We start from the raw sequence: 19,163 nt of genomic DNA, 5'->3' as shown, positions 1-19,163 counted from the left end.
ATTTCTTTGTTCTAGTTGCTTTACCAAGAATCAAACTCACAACTCACACAGACACAACAGGTGCTATGTGGCCAGGCCTGGGTGACCTGGGGATAGCCTGTGAACTGACTGGAAAATCTCAAGGCCTTTCTATTCTGTTTTCCTTCATAAACAGACACCTACGTGATTTTGATATATATAGCAAGCCCCCACATCATGACTATAAAAGAAGCCATTCTCATGTACTTACTGACAGGTCCTTATATATCAGCCACATTATGGCAGACATAGCTTTCAAATGGACCAAGTCTTTGTAATCCCAGACCACCAAACAAGTCTGAGATGTAATGAATCATTACATTGGGCAATCCATTGCAAATCTATATTGTGCCACCAATCAGATTAGCCAGTTCATTATTTTAAATATCAGAACAGATTCTACATACAATCTTAGCCAAAAGGCCAAGAAGTGTAAAAATTCAGATAAGTAGCAATGGAAGGAAATGGAATTCAAAATCATTTATATAATTCAAGCTGGACAATGACAATGGGAATACTGTAAAACAAGAACTTCATGTAAACACAATATGTCACACTTCAACCTTTTTGTACCAACTTTTACTTTATTAACAGTTCTTCATAGCTAAATATACAGATATAGTTGACATATTTTTAGTACTTTATGAACTCGCATAGAAAACATACTTGTACAGAAAGAATTGCTTACAACAAGATAAAACTTCTTATTTTCATACATCTTAGGAATGCAAATATTAGACTATAAGATAAGTGGTGTCGCTCTGCCCTCACCAGCCTGCTCTATAAATAGGGTTGACCGGTGTGTGAGGGCACCCCATCATCGCATACCTCACAGACTATGCTTAAGTTACTCGTATTATCTACTGATTATCATGCATAATCTGCTCCATAATACTGGCAATACATCTACTGTGAGTGAATCTCACTGTCTGTCCATGAAGCCGATAGGAACAACATTAGCTGGAAGCATAGTAAAAGTAAAATTTCCAGCTATTATTATTTCTATGGACTTCAGGTACACTGACATTTAAAATAGTGTATATAAGTTATCTTCAACCACATCTCTTCTTGTCCCTCATGTTTGCCATTTTCATGATATAAATATACAGGTTATAACACATGATTATGTAAATTAAAGAGTAATATGTAAATTAAGCAGGTGGTAACATAGAGTCTGGGATTGGTCTGGTGAATATCTTCACAAATGCCTCATACTTGACAAAACCATTTTGTGGAATTCCAGCTTCTTTAAGAAGTTCATCAGCTGAGATAAAATAAAAAATGCACATTACCAAATTAAAACTAAAGAATCACACTACCTTTGAGACATTTATAAACTTTTTTCAATTTGTGTCGTATTTTTTTGATAGTGTTGATATCAATTATGATGTAAAATACAAATATGGGTTCAGCACACTACCTGAATGGCATATTTTATGGTGTGTGTGTTTTTTTTTTTTTTTTTTTTTTTTATAAATCTGGAGTTGCAATTTGCTGATTGTATGTCAATATCTGTTTTCTACATACAAACATGAAAAGATATCCTATTATGAAAACACAAAGTTATCATTAGATTTAGTAATTTGTAGATAAAGTTAGTTTCTAGATCACAGTACTTAGTAACTGTGAGATGACATGACAGTGCTTTACAGTTACAACAGCGCCCTCAGTGGTCATTCAAGCTGCATGTACTGTAACAAGAATTGTCATTAGCCCTGTCTAGACATAGGTTGTCCTAACTGAGGCAGTCCCAAGTCCTACCTGAGGTAGGATAGGTTTGTGTCTATGCGCAGGAAGGTTATGGCGTAGATGTCATGCATTCCCTCCTGACAGTACATAGGACGAAGTCAGGAGGGTTTCAGTAAACCTCTCGAAGGTGTCCCAAGTCAGGACAGTTTCAGGACATGTTCAGGACATGTTTAAGTCTACACAGCCTTCAAACTATCCTTAATCTTGCCTCAGGTAGGATTTTTAGTGCCGTGTAGATGGGGCTACTGTGTACAGTCTGCCTTACAATAGAGATATTTGATTGTGAAAAATATCACTTAATGGGATACATTGTACGATTCATAATCATAACACTTGTAAAAGTCACAAAAACTCTGCGCCATCACACTACGACCTATGTTATATGTCATATGAACCCTAGTTCGTGTGTTCGTTATTTCTCTTTCCTTTGTTATGTACTTTATGCCTATCCGCCATTAAAGGTTCATTCGTACGTAATTGGTTTGTCATTATTGCCGTGGTGGCAGCGGTGGGATTCGAACCCACGCCATCGAAATGATCGGTATTCCGATGACCGTTGCAAAATCCGTAAATTCACGAAATCACAATTACGCTCAAAGGAATACGACATCCACATCATGGACTGTTACCATGTCAAACCCACTACACAACATCAAACACCTGGACCAATTAGAGGTTTACACGATAACGAAGAATTTGACCCTAACCACAACACTACTGCAGACCATGACACTCCTGCAATAAACTACCCTCATCCTCATAACACCAAAGCACCTCCTCCACCACCACCCACATTATTAACTATGCCACCAGAACAGGATCAAGAAACACCACTACCATTACCTGTTACAACCAACACGGAGACGATTGAAACAACTCCAGACAACAACAACAATCAATCAACCATCACATCACACCGTCGTTCGACTAGACCTAAAAAGCCACCACAATGGCAGACATCTGGAGAATGGATCCTACAATGAATATATACTCAGGCCATAATAATGCCTATTAATGGGTGCGAGCCTAGCGCCGCCCAACCTTACTTTACAGGTATTCAGCAAAACGTTCCAGCCCTAATAGTGCCAAACTTATTTTGAACATTATATATTGACGTCCAGTTGTGACTTGCATGTGAAACAATTGTTAACTTTATTTATTATTAGTTTATGTACATGTGACTATATATATGTATGTGTCACAATTAGTTGAATTCCTACCGGTACCTCAACGTCTACGAACGAATAGATAGAACATTTGAATGTTAAATATCCTCAAAAGAGAGAGGAACAAGAAGAGGCGATCACGCCATCACACTACGACCTATGTTATATGTCATATGAACCCTAGTTCGTGTGTTCGTTATTTCTCTTTCCTTTGTTATGTACTTTATGCCTATCCGCCATTAAAGGTTCATTCGTACGTAATTGGTTTGTCATTATTGCCGCTGAAAACACGACATTTTTTTAACCAGATGATATTCATAGTACATCTACTATATATAACAGCCTCATTCTAAAACTAAGACCAATCTGAAAGAAAGCTGTATATGGTCCTCACTACTCAATTATGTGAGACAACAAATATTGAATACATCTACTATGTATAACAGCCTCATTCTCAAACTAAGACCAATCTGAAGGAAAGCTGTACACAGTCCTCAGTACTCCCTAAATTATGTGAGACAATAAATACTGAATACTTTTTGTCACATACCTTCTTTTGGGGTAAGTTTTTCTCCAAAACTGGTCATGATGTGTTTAAATTCCTTGGCAATGATAAAGCCTCTGTTTTGTTTGTCTGTTCTTCTGAAGGCTTCTAAAATTTCTTTTGAAGGATCTTCAGCTTTCAATTGTTTATGCATAATAATTAGAAAGTTATCAAAATGCACCTTGCCATCACCTAAAGGGAGAAAAAGGTCAAGACAATGGACAACACATTTAAGGTACAATGGATAGAAAAAGATACACAATCTTGAAACAAAATGTTCTACAGTACAGGTATAAAATGGACAATTCATAACTAGCTACGTTTATACAGGCGTGATGTAACAGCCAGGTAGGTTTGATATCAGTGTCAATCAAATGTGTCCTGAAATCAATTATCATCCTGACTTCACACACCTATAAGAGTTTTCATGTGAAGATTTGCTATACATCTGGTATTGCATGTGACCTACTTAGTATTTACCACCCAAGGACATACACATAAGATGACCAGGTGTATAAAAGCTACTGACATGTAGTGAAATACTAACCTACAAACTACTACAGGTATTCAACTCACCTTTATCATACTGCTTTAAGTATTCTTTGATTTCTACAATGGTTGGGTTGGTGCCTAGTGATCTCATCACTGTTGTTAGATCTTTTTTGTTGATGACACCTTTCCCCGTCCTATCATACAGGGAAAAACACTCCTTGAACTCTGTGTGAAAATGAAATCAAAATGTCAGCACAATGTCAGAAATTGAGAGTTATCTTCTCTAGTCTTCAATTCTATGGAGTTTTCATTCTATATTTAAGAGAGAAAAAACATTTTCCTCAATTGTCAGAAAAAGAGAGTAGATGTAAGCATTTGTTTTATATATTAACTGTCCTTACATAATAGCCTAAATATAGACACTACACTAATAAAAACAACTAGTAAAATTAGACTTCAAAAGATGCTATCACTACGGCAACAAGATTCAACAAGATCAACAAAACAATAACTGGATACTTGTAAATGATAATTTTACCAAGAACAAGAAGCTTTACTTTCAACTCTTAAGAAGCAGAATAGAAGATGGCCTTGTAATATAGCAAACTTGAACACTTGCAAAATATTTGTTAATCATATTTCCTTTTCTTTTTTATTATTTTACTTCCTTTGACAATTCCCACTACACTAACTGAATGCTCCCAATGAATAAATTAAAAATCAATTGTGACATTTTTTCACATGCAGTGTGTCATGCCGTTTATACTCGACAGGCGAGATAGCGATGAATTCCTACCTACTAGTATCACATCGGCATATTCACTCTCTTTTATTTGGAATATTTGGGCTGGGTCACTCAGGGTGTGGTCCTGACACCTGTTGTTGGAATACACTACTCGAACTACATTCTTTCGTTTAAACACTTAAATTAACGCAAACTTTCCTTCCACACTACCTTTATCGAGCTATAATAAGCCAAATATTCCAAAATAATTGTTATGATTGTCTGGAAACATAGCGATTGGACTGAAGACGCCCTGCTACCAGTTCAAACAGTTTCCCGCACAGTGTACACAACATCGACTGCCTCTACTTCCGGTATTTCAGGAGTGCGTGAAAAATGCTTGCAACAACAATTGGGTAATAAAAAAGATAAAAGTTACATACCGTCTATTTGCTTCTGTGTTAAAACGTGTGCCTGCAAAATAACGGTGAAAAAGATAGGTGAGAAACTGACAATATTTACAAAATCTTTCAGCGATTAGGTGCGAGACTTCAGACTACCTACCATTTTGATGTTATGGTATCCTTGGTCGCGGATGATATGCTTGATTGGTAAATTTTGAGGGAACAATTATACTACTAGTATTATATCTGAGAGGAAAACAACATCTTAAAATTGAATTTAAAAGAAATAGTCTTATTACAGCAATTTTAATGCTAAAATTATTAAGAGAATCTCCATTCCAAATTTCTTGTTAAAATTTTTTCCCGGCGCGAGGTCACACCGTGAACTTTCATAGTGACACAGATACTGCACTGTGCATGTATGGGAGCGTGGCGTGGGACGTCAAGTGACCGACGTTTGATCATGATGTAAGTAACATTCCTGTCACTCTTGGTATATATTTTGGTAAGGTTATTATGAACATAGAATAAGGATTTCTTCATGGGACTTGCGCGAATATATGTAGTCGTCGTGTTTGTTAAATTTTTGTCTGACCTCAACGAGGGACTTCGGAAGGGTCAATGTAGTGACAGTAACACAACCAAAAAGTTGCGTTGTCTCCCCGAAGTCGTTGTTATCTGTGACATTTTGTACTTTGGACGAAATAATCAGTCATGTGTGCTGACTTGATCTCAGGGCATCGTACAGCTCCATTCGCAGGCTGGTCAAAGGTAACAGAATTTTATCAATTGACGTAAATAATTAACATATTGTTCAAGATGTCTGACACAAACATTCACACGATTGTATCATCCATTCCGTGTAATATCTTCAACTTCAAGTGATGAAATCCCTGCAGCTGTTATAAAAACGCAACTTCTTGTATATGGCAGATTGGATTTTCAAAGTGAATACGTGTAAGTAGCAGTGTTTGAGACCCGAACTTTGATCTCTGTCAAAATCATTTACTGTTGTGACATCACATGTGTACATATGTAAAACAACAGTTGTTGAGTATTGTTGACTGCAGACTATGCTTCATGCTCGCCGACGGTCAACAATATCACATCATCCCCAAAAGTCTCAAAAAAAATTCAAAATCAAAACTATCGCTACAATTATTGCAGCTAGTCTTAACTAGGAAGTTTGATCGGTTTGAGTTTTAAAATTAAAAGAAAATCAGTATTGAGATAATGTTGGTTGATATATTTGTCATGTCTTCTTTCTCTGTTTTACCGTTTTAAGTATGACATTGTCATTCATGGAATAATGAGTTGACAACAGGAAAAAAAAAAGTCTTGAGTTGGTATTTTCATAAGGGCTGGAATTATTTTGTAACATATCAAACTTTAATTGTATAGACAAATATTTGAAATGAGTTTAAATATTTCCTATTAAAATTTATGTGCACCCAGTATCCTTTGACCTTACCTAAGTGGATCTATACATTTAACATAATTTGCTTAGATTATACTATTTAGCAACACAGTCAGAACAATCCCTTAATTTAGGTAAATTATCAAACTACTGCAGCCATAAAACTCCCATAAATAGATGATATATTTCTACCTTATGACACTCTTGATACAATTAGAAATTAATTACCTGACTGTATCGAATCCTGGTGCAGAATACAATGTAAGAGAAATATGTGAACTAAAAATTTTATGTAGTGTGAATCTGATATGAAAGATCTGTATTGTGACCCTGTGTCATGTTTAAAATTAAGTGTGCCAATATATCCAAAGGTCAACTAAAAAATAGACAGGTATTGTTTAGATACTCAACATTGTCAATGAATGTACAATTCTTTTAAATCAAAATTTCATATAAACACATAGTATAATTATAGAATTTGTCATATTTACCGAATTTTATATTTCCTCATATGTAACTTAGATAACCCAAGCTGAGGGAAAATTGTTTCATACATTAGTGTGTGAAAATGTATCATTGTTCAATGTTGTCACCCATTTGTAAGAATTGACCCATATTTTGTGAAGGCTTGAAATTACCACATTCTCACAAACCAGAGCTGTTATTTCTTCTGCTACACTTCGAAATACAGTGGGATGGCACGTTATGAACAGTGCCGTAAAACAGGCCGTGGTTTGTAATGATGAATTACTAGTACCTGGTAATTCAGGACAAGTACACTTTTAAGCAATGGAAATCAATAGAAAATTGTAGCTGAAACAGTTCACATGATTTAAATCTGACTACCAAGGGTATAAGTTAAATTTGATGCTACCTTAGATTTCAATTCGTGAATCAGTGGTTATATAAAATTTACGTCAGTTTCCCAGTCATTTTACTAATACTGGCATTCCCTAACAAAATCATGGTACAATGTCAACCCTTGAAATTAACTTTATTTCTGTGATAGTTCCAGAAGTCTGTGGACAAGGCACTACCATTAATTTTGAGCCCTCAGCTCCTGAGTATATGGGAAACTGCCATTTTTACCTGATTTCCCACTTTCTGTTACCAGGATTCTGCAACCTTTAGCAAACACATGATATACAAGCCAACCATTAATATTAAAAATTGATACAGATTAGTTATAAATACAAATAATACCAGTAGGTTGTACAAAATAAATGAAAATTACATAATTTGAATTCATAAGTAGATTGTGTAAACTCTTTGACTATGTATGCAATTGTGGGTTCTTTGTGATAATAGAAGCCAGGAGATGGCAAAATGAGGAGAAATTTGTGTTGTTTCAGCATATGATGACAATATATTAATGTCCCATAATTTTGAACGAGTAATCCTAGTGAAATTACTTGGGAAATTAGGTAATATTAACCAACGTACACTTTCAAGGTCTACAAAAACCTACATATTTTGGTGAAATTCTGCTAATTCATAGATAAAATTAAAAATATTTAGTTTTAGTATGTTTACTTCACTATTTATCAAAATGGGGATGTTTCATGATAGTATTATTGAAATTGAATTATTAACATGTAGATTCTGGATAAAACCATGCAAAATTAGAGGAAGAGAGCAATTATCTTTCGTAGGCCGAATGATGAGTTATGACGTGTTCATGTTGTTTGCGATGTTTTTGATAAGCTTGAACATGTCTGTAGTCTTAATTAATATAGGATTTTATTGTATTCCCATCTTTGTTGAATTTGCTGTACAGCAGTAGACTCGTATCATGGAGGTTTAATGTCTGTCTACTAACTTTTGAGTGCTTAATATGATGAAGATGCTTTGGAAATTACATTTTGCACCGTGATGTAGGTTTCATATTTGACAAAAGTAATACCTGTAGTATAATTTGGAAAGCTCGCTTTCACAAGGTGGAGTTGTTTTTTTAACCTGCTTGAAAACCTGTTGGGGAAGTATGTTCCATCAATTGAAAGGACTATCTACCAACAGTTTGAGTGATTAGTTTATTTACCATCATTGATGGTCTCTGGAAGTTATACTTTGCGTAGTCTAGTTCCTATACAGTATTATTACGATTTACACCTCCACTCACAACATGGTTTAGTTAGAAACCACGTTGGCATCCAGACTATACTTTGCACTATGATGTATGTTGTGTGTTTGACAGAAGTACATTGCATGTTGTTATAAAGATAATTCTTGGAAACCAGAGGAATTTTTCTACTATTTTGAAAACTTGTTGGCGAGCATTTACTACCATTTCTGCAGAGAGGCCTGTTTGTTATGTAATGTTAATGAAATTGTCATTTATCGACATTACATGTTGTTTCTCTGCATTTTCATCACCACTGTTACCAGTACCAGTACTTAACAGATCTCTATTTCAAATGAATCAAAATTGAAATTGAATATTTTGATTCAGCAGGTAGTTAGGTAAATACCTGTGCTGGTTACCATATATATATTTGTGAGAAATTTTATTTTGCTCACATGACAAGAAAAACTATCTCTGTGTCTGTCACGTTTGTGTCTACTCAGAATATTTGTCTTGTAAAAGTTGGCTGATTTTGATTAGCTGAAATCTGAAATTAATGGCATTTGATTTACCTCCACAGGTTTAGCATCAAAGGTACTTTAGAGGGCTTGCACCAGTGGTACTGTCATCCTCAGTATTTGTTTAGCAATCTTTTGAGCTCAGATCTGAGGCCTTGACAAGACTAGGATCCAGTGATACTAACAAGCTAACAGATAATTTGATATTGAAAGCCTTTTGATAATCACAGTTATTACAATTCAGTCACTCAAGCTATCAGAATTTAACTATACAGACATTGTCATTGTTTGATGATTTTGTTTTGTCATCTTTTCTTGTAGGTGTATAAGTTATTCCCATGCAATCTATAAGACCCACTAATGTAATACAAAGCCCTGTAGAGAAAATGATAGAATCAGCAACAGTGAAAGAAGATCCTCATAGTCTAGATATAGAAGAGGTACGGAAAGCAACAACTAGGGTACAAGATGTGAAAGACTCACAGGTAAGTTGTACACATTTCTCGGTCAGTGTGCCCTCTAAGCCAATTTGACGTACCATTAACACACACAATTTATAGTGACGCACTAAAATTTGGTGTTCCCTATCTCTTACTATGTGGTGACTCACAAGATTATATCCCAGTTTTTATCATTTTGACCCATTTGACTACCACTAGAGGGCACACTCTTGGTTGTTGTGTTATTTATTGTTCTCTTTCAGAAAATAAACAAAATAAAACAAGTGTAGTATTGTAATGTTTTCACTGAAAACACTGTGTTTCTATTTCGCTTAGAGTTTCTTTTCACTGATATTTAATAGAAAATATTATATAGGAAGAGTCTTACTTAGCAAGAATCTTCACTTTGGTTTGATTTTAGCTGGAACAGACACAGGTGAAAGATCTGTAGGGTGATGGGATGATCTATTAGGAAGGTAAAAAATGTATGGGAGGGGTTCTGGCAAAAAAAAGGGCTACACAAAATGTTTCTCTTCGCTAGGATTTGCTGTTTATTGGCAAAAACGAATGGGAATCGCTGATATGTGTCAAATACTAGTATTATCCATATAAATGTATCAAATAGTCTTTCCATATATATATATATAGATAGATAGATAGATAGATATATATAGATATATGGAAACATACACAAACATTTACATGTACATATCAACCTTAACAATCTCAATTTATCAGTCACCTGATGATCGCTGAGGAAGCATGAAACTCTGAGTAACGACTTATAACATCCTTATTCTTTGGATTAAGTCTGTAATGCTCTGCTACTAACATTGCATCGAGCACTGTTCTTTATATATAAAGACATAAATAACAATACTCTTTGAAAAACGGGTTATTTAAGAACAGATTTCCATGGTAATTTCAAAAACTTGGAATATATATGCTAATTCACTTCACAAAGAAATAGCAGGATAAGCAATTCACATTTTGACCTTGCCAAGTAAATTGTAGAGTGTAAAATATTACATTATTATTATTATTATCATAAAATATCGTTATCAGGGTAAAATTGAATAAGCGTTACAAACAATGCAGAGTGTTACAGGGTTGGTTTCTTTCCATTGAGGCCCTCATACATCAAATCGCCAATCACGCAAAAGTCCACTTAGAAATTCTAAAATACACACATTGTGACATAGCTCCAGATAAATAAAATACATTCCTAGACTTAGGTCAGAGAATTGAAAATTCATTGCTTGATCTAGTTTTGTACACTACTTTACTTTTCTAGAATAAATACAAATTCCCAAGACAATAAATTAACTGTCAATTCTTCAGACTACTTAATATAACAGGTAATATAAAATCCATTAGCTTGTCAAACCATTATCTTTACATACACAGATTTAGTTAACTGTAAGTCAACTTAAAAGGTTTGCATGATTGTGACAGCTGTCTGTTTGTGTATTTTGCAAAGGTTTTAGGTCGTAGTAACAAAGCAAGGGAAATGTATACTAGTAGTTTCCTATTGGGAAAACGAAACATTAATTTTGACAGGATGTTAGTTAAAATTGCTGATGAAAACACTTGTAATACTGCCACTCTCAGATTAAAGGAAGTATCTTGAGACCTGGACATAAAGAAATCTTTGACATAGTAATCTGAGCTTCTACTCCTTTTTATTACACTATCCATCTCTATCCCTCAGATTAAAGCAAATATCTTGTTGTAAATATTATGACATCTTTGACATAGTAATCTGAGCTTCTACTCCTTTTTATTACACTATCCATCTCTATCCCTCAGATTAAAGCAAATATCTTGTTGTAAATATTATGACATCTTTGACATAGTAATCTGAGGTTCTACTGATTTTTATTACATATCCACCTCTATCCCTCAGATTAAAGCAAATATCTTGTTGTAAATATTATGAAATCTTTGACATAGTAATCTGAGGTTCTACTGATTTTTATTACACTATCCACCTCTATTCCTCAGATTAATTAAAGCAAATATCTTGTTGTAAATATTATGAAATCTTTGACATAGTAATCTGAGCTTCTACTCATTTTTATTACACTATCCATCTCTATCCCTCAGATTAAAGCAAATATCTTGTTGTAAATATTATGACATCTTTGACATAGTAATCTGAGGTTCTACTGATTTTTATTACATATCCACCTCTATCCCTCAGATTAAAGCAAATATCTTGTAAATATTATGAAATCTTTGACATAGTAATCTGAGGTTCTACTGATTTTTATTACATATCCACCTCTATCCCTCAGATTAAAGCAAATATCTTGTTGTAAATATTATGACATCTTTGACATAGTAATCTGAGGTTCTACTGATTTTTATTACATATCCACCTCTATCCCTCAGATTAAAGCAAATATCTTGTAAATATTATGAAAACTATGACATAGTGATCCAAGGATCTACTTCTTTTAATTATATCATCTAATTTCATAACTGTAATTCTGTGGTGATATAACCCTCACCTTTATGATATAAATTACCTAGATGTTTGACAAGTTAATATAGAACTTATTAGAAGGCAGTCTAAATTATCCCACCAGAGTTATTCCTGGACAGTGGTATGTCTGTACAATGAACTATGCAGGTTGGTGTTTGTAAAATATACATCAATATACATCCATCCTCACTGATTTTTAATTCTGATGATTTTTTTTCCAGATAAGCAATACCAATAAAGTGCTAATATCTCTAACTGCAGGAGCTATAGCTGGTGCTGTTGCCAAGACAACCATTGCTCCGTTGGACAGAACAAAAATCATATTTCAAAGTATGTACACACCTTATTTAATATGAGGGAGTCATAATGTTAATGATATTTATATTACAGTTACTGTAACAATCTCCTCAAAATATGTGGGTTGGAAATGTATGGTTTGTAATGACATAATTTGTATGCAGTTGTATTTAGAATGCATGTTTACCAATTCAATTTACCAGTAAGGTTTGATATAACAAAGTTGGAAACTCTGAAAAATGCTCCCCATCAAAAACGTAATCGTTGCTATCTACTATATAATGTAAATGAGTGGCAGTTGTGCAGGTTGAACAATTTTTGAGTCACTAGTACAAATTGATAGAGATCAATAAATGAGAGAAAACTTTCATAATTTAATAGAACAATTTCCTGTCTTGTTTATTGATATGTATTAATGTGTACAAGCGACTCAAAATTGTTTAATCTGTACAACTTCCAATCATTGACATTATAGTAAATATCAAAAAGGTTGTAAAAAGTCAGAAAACGAATTTATTATATTTGAAAAAAATGTCAGGATTGTATGCCAATGACCTTCTTGTTCTATTTTGACCCCCTAGCATGAGGTAAAATGCTATTACATATACCAAGAATTTTATGAATATCTATACAAAAAAGCTATATAGATAATTTCTATCTTCTCAAGTTCTGAGCTTTTCATCACTTTCTAACAGTGTCTGTTTGTCTGTAGCTTCGCACAGAGAATTCTCCTACCAAGCAGCCTTTAGTGTTCTTGCTAAGACGTACAAAAGAGAAGGATTCTTTAACCTATGGAGGGGCAACTCAGCTACCATGGCCAGAATTATACCCTATGCAGCTATCCAGTATGCAGCTCATGAACAGATTAAACGATTACTGGGATCTGTGGACGGAAAGTAAGTTCTATTCTACCACGTACGGAGATCGCGCCTTCTCTGTTGCCGGTCCTAAGTTATGGAACTCTCTCCCAATTCACATTAGGAGAGCGGTATCGATCGAAACATTCAAGTCCCAACTGAAGACATACTTGTTTACAAACTTTTAGAACATACTATACTTTTATAAGCAGTAATCAATAAGTTTTGTTTTTTAGTGAATTTCAAGTTGTCAGGGTTTTTTTGGTTTTTTTTGGGGGGGGGGTTTTTTTTTGTGTTTTTTGGGGTTTTTTTGTTTTGTTTTTTTTTCTCAGTTTTGTAAAGCGCATTGAGGCTGTTGCGTAATGCGCTGATAAGAATTTATTATTATTATTATTATTATTATTATTATTATTAAAAGGGAATGCCACTGTAGAAATTAAAGAATCTTACAGAATTGTTTGTGTTACAGATGTGCTTCACTTACTGTATGTTACAATAAGAAGGAAATATTGACCGTCTTCAAAATTGACATTTGTTGAAACTTTCTGGTTTATTCCCCTACCTTACAATGGATCAATGTTGTCACCTGAGAGTCACCTTTGTATACATATAAGATCCAATGATCTTAAAAGGTCCATGAAAGATGAACAAATATATATATATATTCAAAGCCAGTTGCTTGCTTTGCATATTACAAAAAATGTATATATACATATGTACAGCTAAGTACAAATGTCATTCTGGTAAATTTGACAATAGCGTCCTATACATTCAGTATTTTTAAAGCTATTTTACAAAGCGGGAAAGTGTGGTATTTCAGTATTTTTAATAAAGTTTTAGCATTCTGTTAAGGGTAACAGAGAGAAAATCAGGTAAATTTTACTCATTTAATTTCATGTTATCAACATTTTTACCAATGGGTGACTATTGTAAAGTTTATGTAGGGAAATGGGACATGAATAAGAGACTGATGGAAACATATGATAAAGAAAGTTGAGGGAGAACTCATGTATTGTTAGTTTCAACTTGAAATTGAGGTACCTATCATCTACTACTATCTTTGTCTTTCAGAGCTCTGGATCCATTCCCTAGATTTTTTGCTGGTTCCTTGGCAGGAGCTACAGCAGTCTCTTTCACCTACCCTCTGGATCTTGCTAGGGCAAGGATGGCAGTCACCAGAAGTGAAATGTAAGTTGTCTGTAACACTCACAAATACCATAGTAGATAGTACTAGTCTAGTCCTATACGTGTTATGATCATCTCCACCTATAGTCACATGAGTTCGCTAGCACAGCATTCCATTCTTACCACCAACAGCATTTAGTTTATGCTCTTGGAGCGTTGATATAAACATTATGACATTATTGTATCCTCACGTGGCTTACTTTCAAACTGGACGTTGAGTTTGCAGTAAACTGAATGAAGTAACCAATTACAATAATCTGTCAGTGTGTGATGGATTACTTACTACTGACATGCGCTGTTCAGCCTTTCCCCAGCAGGAGATTTAGCTAGAGTTTTGGTAAAATTTGTCCATTCAACTATGCGTGGGAAAGAGTGAGATTGTAGAAAATCAAAATGACTGCATGTATAATAACTAGACTAAGATACTGCTGGTATTGTGTAGTGAATTAATGGTATAGATTAGTTGTGGATATACCTTTCACCTGTATTACCACTTTTAATGTTATTCATATCCACACTGTTCGTGTTTTAACCGAGCTACATATAACCAAAGCGAATTCCATTGTATACTTTATACTTATGGCAATAAAGATAATAATAATAATAATAATTAATGTCTCTTTAGAAAAAGGTGCAATCTTGGTTTGAAACTTGTTCTTGTACATTGTAGTGTACCCACAAGAAAGTGGAGCAGGGGTGAAAATGACATTATAAACAAAATATTAATATGCTTAAAGAAACCATACATCTAATAGAAACTGCAGAAGGGGAACACCAGTAAAAAATACTCTACTAACCACCCTTCACAAAAAATGTGTCTGCTACATAGGAATTGTGGACACTGCTTGTAAGTTTTTTTACCACTTTTGCCATTACCACTACCAATTACCTGATTTTACAAAATCAAATTTTTCACTCTTAGGTACAACACTCTATCTAGTGTATTCTGGAAAATTTACAAGACTGAGGGACCTTTGACCTTTTACAGAGGATTCTTGCCAACTGTTTTAGGAGTTCTTCCATATGGTGGAATTAGTTTCTTCACTTATGAAACACTCAAGAAAATACATGGAGGTAAGATTAATTAAGGGAATAACTATAGCTCAATTCTGGTAGCTCAACTAAAAGTTGTATTACCTATGATGAATGTTTCATCTGTTCTGATCAACAGACTTTGTCAAAATGTTAGTTCTACCAAATATATTTCACATCTTCAATAACATAATTGTTAAAATGTTGCCAAGTGATAGAACAACAAGTAAAGACTTTGACTAAGTTGTATCATTGCTTTAATATTCATTATTGAATTGATTCAGAACACCATGACAGTGGTGACCCATACCCAGTAGAAATTTAACATCTGTTATTTCATTATTTCAGAACACCATGATGGTAGAGATCCGTACCCAGTAGAAAGATTAGCATTTGGTGCTATCGATTTAACGTCCATCATTTCATTATTTCAGAACACCATGATGGTAGAGATCCGTACCCACTAGAAAGATTTAACATTTGGTGCTATCGATTTAATGTCTGTTATATCATTATTTCAGAATGCCATGATGGTAGAGATCCGTACCCACTAGAAAGATTAGCATTTGGTGCTATCGATTTAACGTCCATTATTTCATTATTTCAGAACGCCATGATGGTAGAGATCCGTATCCACTAGAAAGATTAGCATTTGGTGCTATCGATTTAATGTCTGTTATTTCATTATTTCAGAACGCCATGATGGTAGAGATCCATACCCACTAGAAAGATTAGCATTTGGCGCTGTTGCTGGTCTACTAGGACAATCTGCATCTTATCCATTGGACATTGTGAGGAGAAGAATGCAAACAGCTGGAGTGAAAAGTCATGGTCACTTATATGATACAATTGTCAATACTTTTAAAGCTGTTCTCAGTAGAGAGGGACTTGTAGGTGGTTTGTACAAAGGACTAAGTCTAAATTGGATCAAAGGACCTATTGCAGTCGGTGTTAGCTTTACAACATTTGACCTCACTCAAAGAACTCTCAGGCAGTATGGAATATTTCAAAGTGGACCTTGATGAACGGCGGTTCTTGTGGTACTAATAAGACCATACTGAAAGTCTCACATTGTGGCATAATAACAAGTATGAATTAAGAAGAAGCTTGGCCTTGGAATTCAAATGAGTGTGTTGTTTTGATATGATAAGATAATGATTGCTGTTCAGAAGGGAAACAAAGATAGTCTGAAGAAAACAATTGAGACAGATGAGAAGATGTGTTGAAGGATACTGTATCAATTGATTTCAACAACTTTTGGAAATTTTATGAGATTGAGGAATGATTTAGGTTTGAATTTTAATTGATGTACAATGGCCTTACGAGTTTTGTGATAATTCCTGGATAGATCTCAATATGTCATGCTGCAATACTGGTGGGGTATTTATTGACGTTTTTTGATATGGCACCACCCAACCCACCCCCACCCCCACCCCCACCCCCTTTATTTACAACTGAAGCAATACATGATCTCGTCCATGGTTTAGTTTTCATATATGAATTCTATAGCACTTAGCAATTTCTGTGCCATACTTACACTATGTCAAGCTGTTCCACAACATGGATGCCCCCCCTCCTAGTTTTCCTCATTATTGACAGTGTGATAGTACATAATAAACACATGGCATGTGTATCTGTACTTGATGTATCAATGCAATAAATAGTGTTGCCAGTGAGTTAGTTCAACTCTATAGTTTGTTAGTCTTGTAAAAAGTTGTATTTTTATAGTCTTTGGTACTCTGGGAGTATTTTCAATGTGCTCAGGATGGAGAGAGGATCACAAAAGTGTGAACGATGGTTATTAATGTGTTGTGCAGATTTGTAAATGTTGTGGACTAATAATTTAAAATTTTCAGAATCTTTATCACACCTAATTGCCAAGGTTTTGTTCAATAGTCAAGACATCTGTGTCAATCAAATAGTGGCAACTGTAAATATTAACAAATTTTATCTGATTTTTTTTTGTCTGTAAATAACTTTAATCAGTATTTTTTGTGAAGTATGATAAAATCAGACTGGAGTGATATGTCTTCCACATAGTTATTGCAGTAAATATAGGAATTTACTAAACTCTCATTTCCTCTGATGGAAAACCTGGAACCTTTCCAAAAGACTGTTAAAATGTGATATACATTTTTGATGTCACTTCTGTAGTATTTTTCAGCACACACATGTAGAGTTAGCCACAATTGACAATATCTTGCAGTCCACAAAGAACTTGACCTGTGTCGTGGAAATGCGACACTTAAAAGATAAGAACTAAAATGTCATTTGATGTTTGCTAGAATTTTAGGATGTTCTAAAGTTGTATCAACTCACAAGGTTTTGCATGATTCTGAGTAACACCATTATCACAGAACATATGACTGAATAATACCATTATTACAGAACATAAGTTGAGGAGAAAGGGGAATAATTCAACCTTGAAAAATGTGTAGTTATATGTAATATCACTTACCATTAGTTGTTAATTTTGCTAAGTGTAATGCCACTAAATAGGGAATAGATTCATTAATAAATTTGTACTATTTTACTGGAATAAACTCAGGTTTTGAAATAGAGAGGGCACACATTCTCCAAAGATGATAGACTTATAAAACAGCAAGTTTTGTAAATTCACAATACTGAGTGAACTGTGTGACAATACTCCAGTTCCATATGAAGTACAGTAGAAATGATGTTGGCTTGGTCTTTCACTCATGGGATGTGACATTTTTGACAGTTAAGATAAACACAGTTGAACTCTAGACTAACTAATAACAGACACAAAACACACACAGCAGGATCCTTTACCCAATCACATTGAAAAGTGATAAAACATTGCTATTTGTTTACAGTGTAGTAGAAAAAGGCTTGTCCTGAAAACATTTCACATGGACTTTATGACTTTATGGTTTCAATTGTGTACTTTCCAACTGATAATCAACATTTCAACTTGACTACTACTACATCCCTGCTGTGCATGGCACCTATGTTTCTTTTGCATTTTAAGTTGTCAGAGGATGTGTAATAAATGTCATGTTACATGAGTAAAACACCAAGCCAATATTTTATTTGTACTGTATGACTGCATATATCACCACAAGAACTCAGGTCATGAGATTCTGTAGTTAATACATGTCATTGTTGATGTGAGTGGAGTAGTATTTATTTATTCACCAGAATATATGGTGTGCTTTAGCCATTCAGCGCTACTGAACAAAACATTGCTCTGGAAATTGATACTGTAGAAGTTTGATTGATTGATTGATTGATTGATTGATTGATTGATTGATTGATTGATTGATTGATTGATAGAGACATGCCAAATGATAACAAAGACCTTCAGGGAAGTGAATCCTAAATGTTCATGGACGTATCATCAGGGAATCAGGGATGTACACCCCTTGGTCCTGATAAAGCTGACACAATATCAGCCAAAACTTGGTATTTGCTAGCAAGGAATTTTTTAAGTTTTTAAGTTAGTTAAGGCTTTCCTTATACAGCACAGTATGTCGTTTTGACATTGTGGATTTGAAAACTTACCAGAGAATGTCATTCCCATGATACGAAGTCACCAGATCATTCAGAATTCCTGATTTATGATGAGATGGCTGGTCATTTTGTTCAGATTCTTCTAAGTAAAGTCCAATCTGATTAGAATCTGATGAATATGCTCAATTTACCATATTTCATGTCTGTCTGTCCTGTATGTTCACCTTTTTTTATACTTGTTGTGGAAAGCAATCACCCATTGTATATATACAAAACAGAATGTATACGACTTGCTA

The 19,163-nt window shown here is 34.4% G+C and overlaps 2 protein-coding genes across 2 annotated transcripts; one reads left to right on the top strand and one right to left on the bottom strand.

Annotated features, from left to right (window-relative positions):
- Window positions 1-635: 635 nt before the first annotated feature.
- Window positions 636-5,250, bottom strand: LOC144447606 (calmodulin-like protein 4). Its single transcript, XM_078137684.1, has 4 exons — window positions 5,137-5,250; window positions 4,054-4,194; window positions 3,484-3,669; window positions 636-1,282 (listed from the first exon to the last, which is right to left on the bottom strand). Exons 2-4 carry the CDS (start codon window positions 4,118-4,120, stop codon window positions 1,170-1,172), a joined length of 366 nt encoding a protein of 121 aa, XP_077993810.1. The 5' UTR covers window positions 4,121-4,194; window positions 5,137-5,250; the 3' UTR covers window positions 636-1,169.
- A 236-nt stretch (window positions 5,251-5,486) lies between these two features.
- On the top strand, window positions 5,487-16,415 carry LOC144447548 (mitochondrial coenzyme A transporter SLC25A42-like). Its single transcript, XM_078137596.1, has 7 exons — window positions 5,487-5,565; window positions 9,416-9,579; window positions 12,244-12,352; window positions 13,032-13,215; window positions 14,248-14,364; window positions 15,284-15,435; window positions 16,087-16,415. The coding sequence occupies exons 2-7, from the start codon at window positions 9,433-9,435 to the stop codon at window positions 16,413-16,415; spliced, it is 1,038 nt and encodes a 345-aa protein (XP_077993722.1). The 5' UTR covers window positions 5,487-5,565; window positions 9,416-9,432.
- Window positions 16,416-19,163: the final 2,748 nt, after the last annotated feature.

Source organism: Glandiceps talaboti, chromosome 16, assembly GCF_964340395.1.
Source record: "Glandiceps talaboti chromosome 16, keGlaTala1.1, whole genome shotgun sequence".
NCBI classification, from domain to species: domain Eukaryota; kingdom Metazoa; phylum Hemichordata; class Enteropneusta; family Spengelidae; genus Glandiceps; species Glandiceps talaboti.
Note: the sequence above shows the minus strand (reverse complement) of the source record. Positions and strands in the feature narration are given on the sequence as shown.